This window comes from Pectinophora gossypiella, chromosome 9, assembly GCF_024362695.1.
Source record: "Pectinophora gossypiella chromosome 9, ilPecGoss1.1, whole genome shotgun sequence".
Taxonomy (NCBI): Eukaryota; Metazoa; Arthropoda; class Insecta; order Lepidoptera; family Gelechiidae; genus Pectinophora; species Pectinophora gossypiella.
In genome coordinates, this window is record NC_065412.1 from 6,205,419 (window position 1) to 6,221,354 (window position 15,936).

Consider the following 15,936-nt stretch of genomic DNA (forward strand, 5'->3'; position numbering starts at 1 on the left):
ATTTTTCAAAATACAGCCAAAAATAAACTTTATATTTACTAAGGTATGCATGCATGCTAGATTGAATCAATTGATTGAATTGATTTTTTTTTAATTAATTGTTCATTGAGTTTTAATTTTAATACACACTTCCTCTCTTCCCTTCAACGTTGCTGTGCCCTACAGGGTCCATGTTTTAGTTCCTATGCCTATGTAACACCCCATTGTACTACATGGAATGCAATAAATAATTTAATTGAATTGAATTGAAAACATCTATCTTACGCGGTTTCGATTTTTTCATACAAATGTTTTTTTCCCGCTAACTCCCGTTTCCGTGGGAATTTTGCAATATCCTGTTGCAACTAAGGTTTAAGTTAACTAAGGTACCTGCATGCCAAATTTCAAGCGTCTAACTTAAGCGGTTTAGATTTTTCATACAAAAGGATTTTCCCGCTAATTTCCGTTCCCGTGGGAATTCCGGGAATTCCTTTCTTAGTGCACCTCTACGGTACCTAAGCTATGTCCCTTCCAAATTTCAAATGCCTACATTTAGCCGTTCAGGCTATGCGTTGATATGTCAGTCACTGAGTCAGTCAGTTTCTCCTTTTATTTAGATTTGATTTTTTCATACAAATGTTTTTTCCCGCTAACTACCGTTCCCGTGGGAATTTTGTAATATTCTGTTGCAACTAAGCTTTAAGTTTACTAAAGTACCTGCATGCCAAATTTCAAACGTCTAACTTGAGTGGTTTAGATTTTTCATAAAAAAGGATTTTCCCGCTAATTCCCGTTCCCGTGGGAATTTCGGGAATTCATTTCTTAGTACACCTCTACGGTGTCTAAGGTACCTGCGTGCCAAATTTTAAACATCTTACTTGAATGGTTTAGATTTTTCATACAAAAGGATTTTCCCGTTAATTCCCGTTCCCGTGGGAATTTCGGGAATTCCTTTCTTAGTGCACCTCCACGGTACCTAAGGTACCTGCATGACAAATTTCAAACGTCTAACTTGAATGGTTTAGTTTTTCATACAAAAGGATTTTCCCGCTAATTCCCGTTCTCGTGAGAATTTCGGGAATTCCTTTCTTAGTGCACCTCCACGGTACCTAAGGTATCTGCATGCTAAATTTCAAATGTCTAACTTGAGTGGTTTAGATTTTTCATACAAAAGGTATTTCCCGCTAATTCCCGTTCCCGTGAGAATTTTGGGAATTCCTTTCTTAGTGCACCTCTACGGTACCTATGGTACCTGCATGACAAATTTCAAACATCTAACTTGAATGGTTTAGATTTTTCATACAAAAATATTTTTCCGCTAATTCCCGTTCCCGTGGGAATTTCGGGAATTCCTTTCTTAGTGCACCTCTACGTTATCTAAGGTACCTGCATGCCAAATTTCAAAAGTCTAACTTGAGTGGTTTAGATTTTTCATACAAAAGGATTTTCCCGCTAATTCCCGTTCCCGTGGGAATTTCGGGAATTCCTTTCTTAGTGCACCTCTACGTTATCTAAGGTACCTGCATGCCAAATTTCAAAAGTCTAACTTGAGTGGTTTAGGTTTTTCATACAAAAGGATTTCCCTTCACTACTCTGCTCCTATTGATTGTAGCGTGATGAAAAGTATACTATGACCTGTCCAGGAGTGTGAAGAATAATTGTACCAAGTTTCATTAAAATCCGTCCAGTAGTTTTTGTTTCTATAAGGAACATACAGACAGACAGACAGACAGACAGACAGACAGACAGACAGACAGACAAAAATTTTACTGATTGCATTTTTGGCATCAGTATCGATCACTTATCACCCCCTGATAGTTATTTTGAAAAAATATTTAATGTACAGAATTGACCTCTCTACAGATTTATTATAAGTATAGATTATGGTGCAATAGCAGTACTTACACAAAGACACAAAATAAAATACACATAGTTCCGGTATGCCTGCCGATTATGGACGCACACAACATAATAGAACAAGTAATAAACCATGAACCTAAATTAACCATGCACCTTCTAAAATTCCAGCGTTGCAAGGAGCGTCTGAACACGTTGGCGATCAGCGTGATGAACCAGTGGCCGGGCGTGCGTTTGCGCGTCATCGAGGGCTGGGATGAAGAGAACGCGCACTTGGAGCACTCGCTGCACTACGAGGGCCGCGCTGTGGATCTCACCACGTCCGACAAGGACCGCAGCAAGTACGGCATGCTGGCTAGGCTGGCGCGGGAGGCAGGGTTCGACTGGGTCTTCTACGAGAGCCGGTCGTATATACACTGCTCTGTTAAGACTGGTATGTATGATTCTATTTATGATTATTTAGGTAACGGTAAAGGTGGTTTAGGTTTTTTCACAAACAGGACGGAATAATAAATTAAAATTAAGTTTAAATTTTTGTCGTCGATTGGTTAAATAACTAATATGTACTAAATTCATAAATCTCTAAATAAAGTCCCTTTCAGGACTTGCAGAAGAATAAAGGTAAATCAAATTGAACATACCGAGAATATTAAAAAAAATATGAGAGAGATTACCTAAGGTTTGATAACTTTGTCAGATGATTCGCAGTCTCAGTCCAGGAACACATCTAACCTGGCAGTTTCTATGATCGTAAATATTAATAGCCTTTGTTCAGCTGGCATGCCTTTAATTCCCTCCAATCATAAACCCCGCTATAAAATTAAGTAGAAATATAAGATATGAAGCGGATATCAGTGAATTCTTCACGCCAATGCCCCGTTATAGCACCTACGTAGCGCTTTCGTAGAGCTTGCAACGCGTTGAAGTCTTTTGTATGGCGGATGTTGCCTGTGGAATTCAAGGCTAAACTCTCTATACTTTACTACATTACTATATTATATTATATTATATCTACTCCTAAAACAACTTAGTTCAAAGAAAAAAAACCTTCATAAACTACTGAATATATTTTTTATTTCTCAAATAAAACTCACCTAAACTACGCGATAAACCGCCGAAAGAGAAACTGTGTCATTTTATCGTGTCGTTAATGGGTGTGTAACTGTACCGTGCCACGGGATGGGCCAAATATATAGTTGAACTTTACAAGAAGAATGCACCTCGGACAGCTTCCCGCGCCCGCGCGGCGGTGTCGATCAAACGGACGAACAAGCCTCTTGTTAGCATCCGCCCTGCTCGCACTCATACCTTAAGACCATTTCATCTCTCTTCCACACAGCCGCATCGCAGCCAATCCCCCACTTCTATAATTACGTCGGTGATTCAATGGCCACTTATATCTATATATGTGTGTATGCAGCATAACGACGACGAAAGAACCGAGTATTTATATGTCTGAACATGTTATAGGTATTATAGAGGTATTCTGCGGCAGGTAGCTCCAATTAATTTTGCAGATGATTGATTAATAGACAAATACAAATAGAAGGTTTTCAATATCTAGGAATTCATATAGAGCTATGATTATTTCGTATAAGATTTTTAAATTATAAATCAACTTAATTATCTATTCTAGATTAATAAACTAAGCACCACATCTCGTGTTATAAGACAATATGCGCTTTCATCGCTTTATTTACCATGTTTTAAAAAACACTTTTAGCACCTACCTTTTGAATAGTGGTATATCCATTCTTGGAAATGTGAAAATAATAATACAACACTACACTATAAATGTATTGTTAGGATTACAATACACGAGACAGAAGAAAATGTTCACTGTAATTTATAAATGATGAAGAGGAAAGATTTCTTACAATTTCAATATTATTTTACGTCGAATTGCGAAACTATTATTTTTTATGTAAACACCTGTTGCAATAAGTTATGTTAAAAAAATAAATAATGATGATGATCGGAAGCAGTCATCTGCGCAGGAATACTTTTAGTGCATAGGCGGGTGCGCAGTACCTACTTGATACATAGGCAGAAATATTAATTCTTTCATTAACCTGCAAAAAGAGATACATACGTGTTTTTTTATTGATAATATTTTAAAATCAACGATCGTTCGTACTTGTACAGTACAGTGACACTTTATATAACTTTACATAGGTACCATAATTTATGTACCTACCTAAATGTTTTCCTTGAAACCGGTCCAATGATACCTTACCATGTTAGAGAATGCGATTAAATAGTTTATGATTGCGGCATATCACTGGGATACTTCTAAAAGAATAGTGGGGAATGTTTGTGTTACTTTAATGCCTCGTCAATACGTCAGTTTCTATCTTCAGACAGAATCAGTCCAATATTTAAAATTAAATTGACCATTTATCATTGACGGCAGAAAAAAACCGGCATCATTGTTTGAAGCCGCGGTGATAGCGCGATGGCCGCTCTCGGTCGCAGTCGATTTGCTCCGATGTTTATTCATTTATTCCGACGTTTTGTGCGATCGAGGACTTTTTGGTATTAATTTGGAGTTTATGAATAATTGATGGTTGTAGGCTGTCGCGGTCGTGGAGCTGGTCGCGGGTCAAGGCCGGCGCGCGCACGACACACCACTCTCTCCTCATTTTTAATCTTCATTGTCTTAGCCTTTACTTTCTCGAGATCTCCGATCTACAGCTACTCGTACCATGCACATACATACAAAGACGCGTATGATAACTGTGTATTTTTTTAAATTAAATCAAAACAATGTATTCAATACAGGCCGTAAACTATTACTTACGATGTAAACAGGTACATTGTAAATGGTTAGTTACATCACTTATATGTTAGAGTAAAAGTCGTGATTACTTCACCGGTTTTGTCATTACTTTAAATACTGCTATTTCTTCCTAGTTAGGTTAATGCGTGTAATAAAAATGAAGTGTGAGCTTGCTAGCGGGTTCTGCGAGGTCCATTCGCTCGTCACGCATTTGAGTAGGTATTAAAAATAAGTGTAATTTATCAGACACAAATAATTATTAGCTTTGCCATCAATAACTGTCGTTCGTTCCTCGATTTTCATTATTTATTTCTAAACGTGTTATTTTAAACAGTTGCAATCATATAAAAGTACTACGGCAAGGTACTAAACGATCACTTTTATAGTGCTGTTCTTCCAGTAGCTATTCGATAAAGGGATTTATAAAGTTTATATTCTCTTTATCGACTCGTTGACATATAGAAAACTATCGTTTACTGCAGACTCAAGGTCCGCTGTGGAAAAGACTTCAACGCGCTCCATACGTGATGAAGTTTACTCTGAATTTAAAATATCGACTTTAAACGCTTCAGGCAGTCTATTACATTAAAATGCACTTTAACTTTTAAACGAAAGGCTACTATTTACTTGTAGCCTTTATCAAATTAACTTTAAAAACATATGAGTTATCTATAGAGACAATGCAAATTACAAAGCTAATGTTGGCCGGGCTAAACGGCCCATTTAGCTTTACATGGACATAAATTCTTGGAAGAGGAACAATGTGATGGGCACTAGCAGTTAAGGTGGTTTGACACGCCGGAGGCACGCGGCAATGGGGCGTGACGCGGCCGAGCGGGTCACGATGCCAACCACCAATATTACATGAATCACATTTTTCTAACCTTACTCACTTACGATTAGAGTTCACTTATTATTTCATTGGTTTTCGTTTGATCATGATACAAAAGCCCAATAATAATTATAAGTAAGCATCGCCAAGTGTTTTACTTACACGGTTAATTTAATTTATATTCATTCATTACAATTTTATTGAAGATATTTTCTTGTCAATTCCAACCTAGATTGTAACTTTTACATAAACAAATTACTTTTATCATATTGATTAATTTCCCACGAGTCTTTAATAAACAATACTTAATTCATATAAATAGCTCGTAAATAAAACGTTTTAAAACACTAAATCGAGTTGAACGTTTGTGGCGTGTAATTGTGCAAGGCTTGTAATTCCCGGTGATAAAAACGGTGTGTTCTGGCAGACACGTGTGCTTGAATTTTATTAAAACTTTATATTTAGGAGCACGGGGACCGGTTGCGAGGATGTACGGAATTCCTCGGCTGGCCGGATAGAGGCGCGGGTGAACTTCACCCGGCATCTACACTGCATACTAGGGCTGGCTATTGCGTTACTCTTCTTTCGAAGTGATCGTACATACATAAATACAGCTACCACCAAATTCTTGCGCAGTTGTGTACTCACATAATAATATAACTTTGCATTATCAGAAAACTATTTTTGAAACTCTAATTTCAAAGAGTTTTAAATGAAAATAGTACATACTAGCAATCGCTTTAAAATACATTATATTTTTCTCCATTTCGATGGATTTTATTAACACATAGTACTTATACCTAAATCTTACGAGTTGTCATTATAATTTCATTCAATAACTTTTCTGTAACTTATTAATTTATTTCTAAAAAATATTTTCCGTCATAAATAAAACTATAACTTGTAGCTAAGTACTTATAAAGTTATGGCCATCAGCCCTGGTGTTGAGCGGTTGGGTGCGCGCGGGGCATGCGTGCGAAAGCCTCCCGACACCCGAGCCGCCACATCCCGGAAGGTTGCGGCTGCCCACCAGAACATTCCCACACTCACTCTCTCTCCACTACACACCACACACTGATGCATATTAGACAACATCCTAGCATCAATCGTGATTGTTGAAAATTGCAAGTAGTCTTTTCTCGACTTAAAATGAAAAATGAAAATGAAGTAAAATTTATTCGCTCTAGAGTGGTACAAAAGATCTTAAATATATATTGTAACAAAAAAGTCCATGACTCAACCATATAGCCTGCGAATATTAATATTAAATAATTTATAATTAAAGGAACATGCTTTAAATATAATCATTAATTCTTTTTTTTCTTATGGGGCTTTATAGATCCGTCCACCCCTAAAGCCTATTATCTTTATATCAGACTTTTCTATTATGTTAAAAACAATTATCAAGTTTTGAAAAGAAGGTTTTCTAACAGATTATCCGAGATTTAAGTAGGTCCAAACACTTAGGGAAAGCGGCTTTGTAATACATTCAATAGTATCTAATAGATTCAAAACAGATAATAAGTATATAAATGAACAGATAATAAGTATGTGTCAGTATTTATTTAAAATATACCTGTGAATATCTTATCACTTATATATATTGATGGAATATTAAACAATGATTTATTTACGTCATAAAAGATTGACGCAATCAATAATCATGTGACTTGATGAATTCATAGCAACCACGCAAAAACTGTTGATCCTACACTTAAAATACTTATTACTACTTATGTTTGTATTAAAGATTAACGAGTAAAAGGTTTTCATTTAGCATTATGCTATAATGCTTAGAACTCTAATATTAACTTGCAATTTACAAAACTAGCTAAATAACGGAAACGAAATATTTAAATACTTACTTACATATTTAACATTGATTGGGTATGAGATTGAATTCTGATTATCTAAAAGGCTAAAGCAATTCAAATTCTAACATAGATGATCACCTTTTACAAATGAAATAAATTTAAATTAGTAATATTAATCCTCTGAAAACTTATACCTACTGAGAAGATTTATCCAAAGTAATTCGCTCAACTCCGAGAATAAAGTATCGATTTATTTTTAACAATGTAAAGAGATGATACATTAAGTTCGTCGACGCATGAATCATATCCAGCGTGGTTTGGCATTTGCATGGCCAGCCTGCGTCTGCGCAGCTAATTGCTATTCCACGCGATATTAATCATATAGCCTCACTGATGCGATCGCACCACTACTACTTTTTTTTACAAACATGCATTGTCAAAAGTTTAAGTGCCCATTTACTAGTACACCGCGAGAAAACCACTTTTCCTAATTATAACATGGATCATTCATTACCTAACGAAAAGGTTAACATAAATTTAATTTATTAGAGAACCCTAAGACACACCCACCGTCCCGCCCTGGGGACAAGTGAAATTTGTACATGACGGGAAAACTTGAAGCGGACGTTGAGTTATCGGTTTTGAAGTTTCACAAGGATGAGAAAACGCAACGTGTCTCCAACACGATGTGTTATTTATTTATGGAGTTATAAGTGATGTGACGTATGTACGATGTTGGTGTAATGTATGAGAGCGGCGGCGGCGGCGGCGGGGTCGCCTGCGCCGCCTAGCTCTCCCGGTGGTCCGCGCGGGGCGGTGCCGGCGCGGCCACTCGGCTCTCGCGCAGCGCCCGCGCCCCGCCCCGCGTCCCGCACGCACGCAAGCCCGCGCCCGCGCCTCTTATCGCCGCATCTTCAGCCTAACGCCGCTTACGTCAGTGCTGTGAAATCGTATTGCGACTGGTTTCAAGGCTTCACATTCATATTTTTAAGACCGCTAAAGATTAGACTGCTTTTATTTTTGCATGACACGAATTTGTATTTAAAAAATTGTGACTAATAGTGGAGTACCAATGTACCAATGTTTAGATCATAGTGTTTTCCGATTTCCCATTGTGGGAACGAGATGCAATGTCCTTGACTTTTGTCCTTAATATGTAATAGGCATACCTACCTACTAACACAATAGAAACAAATGCAAAATTCGCTTATTTAAACACTCACCAAATAGAAAATTACGCATCAATAGATTCACCGGAAATGTTGTCTATTATTCTGCGAGTACTTAAATACAGCATTTATCTGCCACATAAATCGTATCTACGTACCCGGAGATGTGCAAAAAAACGTAAAGGTGGCCGACACCTATTCAATGATTCGTGTGATATGTTCACCCAACAACAAATAAATGTCGACAATAAGCGCTTGACTCTGAACGAAATCTAATTTGTGTGGTTATTGTGTAATGCGATCAGGCGGGGGCCATCGCTTTGTGAACGAGGATCGAGCCCAGGCGGTCGGTTACACAACAAATCAAAATTTAACGAGCTCGCGCAAAAGACGCCTGCCTTTGCAAACGGCGACTCTTCTCGTGTCCACTTAGGCGTGTAATTGGTACACTCCTTACTTTAAATACTTTCGATGGACCCATGAAAACCAACATACTACGCCTTGCAATTTGACTGCTTCATTGTGCCTGTCACCATTTGTTCTGTACGCTCGCAAAGAGCAGCGAACATGGATTATAGAACCGAACCGTTTCGACTTATCCCTCGGATGCTATTTAGTTTCATGTAAATAAGCACTTTTTGCAACCGTTTCCAGAATCCAAAGACTATGGTGGGTGCAGTTTAAGCTGGATAAGGATTTAAATAAATACCATTAGATAATAAACAAACAGAGATCACAAAGTTAAATTCTATCCGTGGTTTTTAACTTTTTTTTTTTTGAGATACACAATGGCATTAAAGAATTCGCATAAACGGATCGAATTTGTTAATCGGGTAAAAAGCTCAGTCGTGATTATGATTTTCCTGGAAAGTGTGTGCCTGCAAAGTTGTTGGGTAGCTAGCGGATGCAGTGGTGCGGTGGTGCGAGTGGCGTCGAGAGCGGTACCACGCCACCACAGCCGGCCCGGCAGGTATAAACGCGGGGCCGCGTGCCGATTAGCCGGCTGGCAACATGAAAGCGTCTGCGATTCTCTTTTGTTTCGTATCTTATCGGATTTTAATTACGAGGGTAGAGAAATCTCGTTATTCCTTAAAGGGATATGACTGCTCCGAGCTAATTTACTATCGTCCCTTGCACGATTTTATGTTCTCGACTTTATTTTATTGCTTTCGACTGGACTTATGTAGGCACGGCACGCACGTATTATGTCCATTTGATGAATGTCTGTTTCTCTTCATACAATATTTTATGGTCGATGTTTCCGAATCGAATCGCTTTAGCTATGTTGTGTGGCGTATAAACGGGATGAATTCAATTCCATGTCAATTTGCGGTGTTTATATAGGTTATTGTTCTGGGAATGTCGTGGGTGGGGATGTTCATAGGTATATTGTTTATTGAGGGTTGTGTTGTTGTGTTGCAGAGTCGTCGATGGGCACGGGTGCGGGCTGCTTCCCGAGCGGCGCGGTGGTACGCACGGAGGAGGGCCCGCGCGACATCGCCACGCTGCGGCCTGGTGACCGCGTGTTGGCTGCTGATGAGAACGGGAAACTCATATACTCAGAGGTCAGTAACCAATAAATGTTTTGAAATTAAACCAGTATTATTTCGTCATTATTTTAGATAGATAGGTACCTACACTTTGATTGTGTATTTTTGTTTTTGATTATCTTATCTAACCTCCAGTTGAACAAGCGACCCCTTAATCCTTCCACTTTTCACAATTTAGTGCGAATTCCGACTAATCTGTCCCAAAAGTGGTGACGTTGTCACACCTTCTTTTACATAATACCTATATTATACTATAATGATTCGTGTATTTTTCAGGTATTAACGTTTATCGATCGCGATCCGAACGCGACGCGATCGTTCGTGCAGGTGTCGGCGGAGAACGGCGTAGTGATGACGACGACGGCATCGCACCTGCTGCTGCTGGCGGCGGCGGAGGGCTGGCGGCCCGCGTTCGCGGCGGATGTTCGCGTGGGAGATGTGTTGTTGACGCGCGGACCCGGCGGCGTCATGCGACCGTCGCGTGTTGTAACCACGAGCACTGTGGTCAGACTCGGTGTGTACGCGCCTCTCACCCGCGCCGGCACCATCATCGTCGACGACGCGCTCGCTTCCTGCTATGCGCTGGTTCGCAGCCACTCACTGGCGCATGCAGCCATGGCGCCGCTGCGATGGATGGCGCGCTGGACCGCCTCCAAGGACACCCCGCGCGGCGTCCACTGGTACGCCAGCGCCCTCTACTCCTTCGGCGATTTTGTGCTCCCCTCGTCCTACCGGTACCGCTGACGTGAATACTGACACTCTTACTCAAAGTGAAGGATTATTAACGCGCGCAGGACGTGCCGAACTCTCGCACCTGTAAATAATGGCCAGTGTACATAATATTGTGAAAGCACACATTCTAAATGTAAATACGCTCGCATTTAATGTTTTTCATGTAGCTACGACTTCGATGACAATGATATACTTACCCGATGGAATCTATTTATTAAGTAGTTGTAAGACTTTTGCAATTTGCATATTATTTAGTTAACTTACTAGAAATATTTGTAAATTGTGTCGGTATTGTTATTCTGCACAATGCAGAAATACTTAAATGTATGCGCTTATGTTTTTTTTAAGTTACTGTAAAAATATTATTAGCGGTTAGGCGATTCCTTTTGTTAGAAAATTCGGAATATTTTGGACATTGTCTTCCTTGAAGCAAGCAGTATTCGACCCCCTACCTCTGTGGTTTCTGTAACTAGACATTCCGTGCCTCTGATTTCTTCTCTTACACAATGTTAAAGCGATGAAATTGTGATCTTGGTACCTCAAGCAGTGCCTTAAGATTTTATTTATTGTTATTTATTCTAAGCTAAGTATTCTATTTAAATTTACAAAAGCATAGAACTTATATCGAATCAATTCTCTTAAGTATTCTATCTGTATTCTCTTTGTAACTAGGTATTATTTCTAATCTATCTACTACAACTATCTTTTATAACAATTTATGTAGCTAACTCACTTTCTGTCCTATTTAAACGTTCTTGTCACGGATAGTATTATACTTGATCCTTTGCAATTATCGATAAATCGTGTAAAACAATTTATCGTAATATAAATGTATCTTTAGATGTCCGAAAACGATGTAGCCTCGATGCATCTAGCTTCTAACACGGCTCCTCAGATCGTTTCGAATATCTTGAACTGAAGTTTGGGTTCCTATAGTTTGAATTTAGTGGATGTTGTTCATAGACTGGCAACAATTTTAGATCTATGTACTAGTGCAAAATTTTTGGGAGTTAATTATTGCCATATAACAAATATTATTACTTAGATAGAATTCAAATATGTAGAGGCGAAGCGGCCGCGACTGCTACGAACGTAGAGTGTTCTACGCTTGCACGCGCGTTGTGAGTCGCTTCAACAAGCTCACCGCCATATTTATATTTTATTATTCTTGCTTCCTATTAAATGCTTCTCTACATATTTGAATTGCATCACCAAATAACTTGCGTCTCTTTATTCTACCCAGACGTACTGACTATTCAGAATATTATCACCAAGGTGACTTTATATTTGACTAGTTTACAACGAATATGTAAACCATAATTAGTCTAAGAGTAAGATGAAACTAACAAACAATAAAATAGAAATAAAATCGGAGAGCTTTAACTAATGTTTTGACAATATGATAGTGGATAATTGCCATATGATAGCCATATTAAGAATTTAGTTTTAAAAACGGAATGGTTCACTTTACGTTGTATTATTCTTGTTCAGGTACGTAGCCAGAACCATCTTCGAAACACAAGTTGCTACTTATAAAATAAAATATTCATAATAAAATAAAATAACTTGCCTTGTCAAATGAGTACCAACGCGCCTGTCACTGGCTACGTGCCCCTTGGCACGGTACTAAACCTTACAAAGCACAAGTTAAATATAATTTAATGTCGTAAATGTATTGTGAATAAATGTACCTAACGTGTAGTCGCTGTGGCATAAAAATGTACTTATGTATTTATTTTGTCGTAATTTTAGTCTGACGACAAACTATGAAAAAGCTTTTTTGTCCAAATGCTATGAAAATTATTACCATGTAAGTACTAATGGATTTATGTTTCTGAAAACACAGTGCAGCAATAGTTTATAATTTATATTCAAAGATGTGGAATTCACTTCGATGGGCAGACTTGGTCAATTTATACATGATGTAAACAATATGTAATTATTGCGCTTTTATATTATTTATTTATTGATGTTATTTTTGTATTGATATAAAAAGCCTTCAATATCCATAAAGGAGACGTGTTATTTATAAAGAACCCTTTCATCCACCTAAAATAGTGAATTATGACTAAACTATGAACACCGACAAACGAAAGCAAATAACAAATACAATATAATATAAATCCTTTATTGAGCACAAAGGACAATAAGCTGATGGACTCCTTTAACGCAGTGAAGCATTACAGTACACCTACTTATAAGTATATATGAGTTCACATAAAGGTGGGTACTGACCGGTGTTACGAGGCGTATTGTACTATTCGCAGCGAGCATGATACGTTACGTCATGTGCTTAAAAATAGTGTTGATGCTCGCGACGAGCACCTTATTTCCCTGTACTGACAGCACGAACGCTCGCTGTGTAACACATTACATTACGCCTCGTAACACCAGTCAGTACCCACCTTAATACATTGGAAGCTTTTAGTACGGAGTCGAGTATTAAAATAATATGGGATATATTTACAAAAGATATTTACGAAAGAATTGATTGAGAGGAGGCCTGTGCCCAACAGTGGGACGTATATAGGCTATTTATGTTATATATATATTTACAAAAGATATCTAAGTACCTACCTAAGTTATGTACTCAAGCTAGAAAATTAAATAATAAATTTAAAGTTTCTTAAGTAAAAAGATGTTAAAAACTACACTACGTTATTGGCTCTGGTTGTCAAATAGAAGGACTCAGGGGAACAAAGTCATAAGATGTCGTCTGTTTTTCAACCTCGTTATAATCTGGGAGTATTCAAGGTTAGAGTGCTAGGTAAGCGTGATCCACTCTACACCACATCATCACTCACTATCAGGAGAGATTGTGGTCAAACGCGAGCCTATATAATTAAAAAAATGTATAATTGTATATATATTGGTGCTGATTCCAGTACACACCATCTAAGTTTAAGTTATACCTGTAATTTTCTTATCCATCGTTTCCTCACGATGTTTTCCTTCACCGCATTCCATTCTCCAATTGCATCTATTCTCACCATTTAAGTATTTGGCATTAATTAGGACTAATTAAGTCAAGAATTTTACACTGAGAGCTTTGTTCAACATTAAGCAGGTTTAAGATTATACTGATTAACCTAAAAACCGGACTTAAGCAATTGTGGTCCTGTGTCGACTTTTTAAGCTTTTCGAACCCCGGTTTGTCTTTCACCTAACTCGTATTAATTTATTTTAAGTGCAATATTACTGATGTAATTACGTAGTCGTTACATGAGTTATGTCACTCCTGACATCAGGGTTGATGAGGTTGGTAATCCACCTCACAACCCACACGATAGAAGAAGAAGAGAAGAAGAACAATATTCACTAAAATAAGAAATCAGACATCAGAATAACCGTGGGGTGTTCAGTTTATCTTGCGATGGATGTCTATGGACTAGCTAGTCCCTCAATGAGCTCATTGAGTGACTTTCCGGGCTATGTACACCAAAAAACTATATAAGTAGATGGCGTTGTACAGCTTTAACGTGATAATTACCTATTTTCTCATTGCTCAGATAAATAATTATTCCAAAATACAAAATAATGGCAGAAGCATATATAAAATTAATTGGTGCTTGATATTTGGGTCACATTACATATATAATTATGTTGATACCTATATTGCTTCTCTTTATTTTGATCAGAGTAACAACAGGTGGAAACTGTAATGGTGCCTGGTTATAATAAAAATGGTCATCATTAATACCCAAAAACAAAGATAAAAGATGCATATGACTGTCTTTATCCATGAAATTAGAAGGTTAATCAAAGGAAAATCTGTACAGCGCTATCTATGTTGTTTTTGAGAAACGTAGCCTGAAAAGTCCCTCATTGGGAATCGCCGAGTTTATGTTATGTTGATACATACATACATAAACTCACGCCCGTAATCCCTAATGGGGTGGGCAGAGCCACAAGTAATCAAAGACAACTTGCAGCCACTGTTGATACGAAGTCCAAAGATGGATATGATGAACCTTATGGTGATAAGGGATCAGCCTATCGCCCATAACATTAGTCCATCATGTTAGAGGACACAATCCCTCTGTCGGTTTTTACGACATGCCCGGGAAGAGAAGCAGCTGAACGTGTTCTATGTTTTTTATATGCTCCCAGAACAGCATAAAAGCAATGTTGTTATGTTGATAACCGAAAATAAACCACCTTCATAGCCTATGGCATTCCTAATAATCAAATGGCTCATTATTTAGAGACAACCCACAAAAGTAAAGTGAGTAACACCACTCTACACTTATAGATCCTTAGAGAACTTTGTATGAAACCGTAAAGAAAATCCTGCGCTGTTGATTCACTTCCCCGCTATCTTGGTTCAGTGTGCTTCAAGCTAAATAGTGGAAATGATTGCATACATATTTAACATAAACCTCATAAACCCATAGATAGATGGATGCATATGGTTGCCTGAAAAGTACAAAACGAAAAATAATAATAATAAATGTTTATTGCATGAATTCAGGTTAGGTACATAAGTACATGACTTCGAAAACAAATTCAACAATCATTGGTTTAAGCCTGTGCTGGATTCGAACCTGCGACCTCAAAGTGAGAAAACTGAAAGAGAGAAGTGAGTGAAATTGAGAGAAGTGATTTGTCGTTTTCTAACATAAAAGCTTTTCAACCCCTCCTAAGTATATAACTGGATACCAGCTTCGGGACGTCTTAAGTCTCTAGAGATTACGTTTACAAGCCTCCTGGGCTAATAATACTCAAGGATGCGAGACTTACAGTCCTGTAAATACCGGCTTAGCTGACAAAGTGAAATCTCCTCACACAATACAATGCAAATATCCTCTAGAAAGATCTTAATTATTATACCGCTTGAAATCCAAATAATATTATAAAATATAAAGAAATACCTATAATAATTTTGTTTTCTAATGTTATTTGTCTGTAAATCTTCCTAAAAAATTAATAAATAATAAATATAATCAAGATTTTGAACTAAATCAAAATATTTATTAGATTTAATTTAGCAGGTACCTACTCCTTATTTTTTGCAATTTAACCACGTCTTAGTGAGACTCCTTTCTTGCAGTCAAATTGCTTATAAAATTTTGCAGGATATTGCATTTGTACCAAGTTATTTAAGGACTAAATAATAATAATAAAAAATAGGAAAACATAATAATATAAAGAGATATAAATAGACTCGAAGATATAAAACAGATCTTTTTTTATTTTTGTTACTTACCTTCAAGATAATTGTACA

At 37.6% G+C, this 15,936-nt stretch overlaps 1 protein-coding gene across 1 annotated transcript in view; it reads left to right on the forward strand.

Moving 5' to 3' along the window:
• LOC126369876 (indian hedgehog protein) overlaps nucleotides 1–12,728 on the forward strand; it is a 41,192-nt gene extending 28,464 nt beyond the window's left edge. Inside the window, exons 2-4 of the mRNA XM_050014473.1 lie at nucleotides 2,008–2,269; nucleotides 9,853–9,995; nucleotides 10,257–12,728. Coding sequence (XP_049870430.1) covers nucleotides 2,008–2,269; nucleotides 9,853–9,995; nucleotides 10,257–10,724 — 873 coding nt within the window. The 3' untranslated portion in view covers nucleotides 10,725–12,728. The remainder of the gene's footprint in view (nucleotides 1–2,007; nucleotides 2,270–9,852; nucleotides 9,996–10,256) is intronic.
• Nucleotides 12,729–15,936: the final 3,208 nt, after the last annotated feature.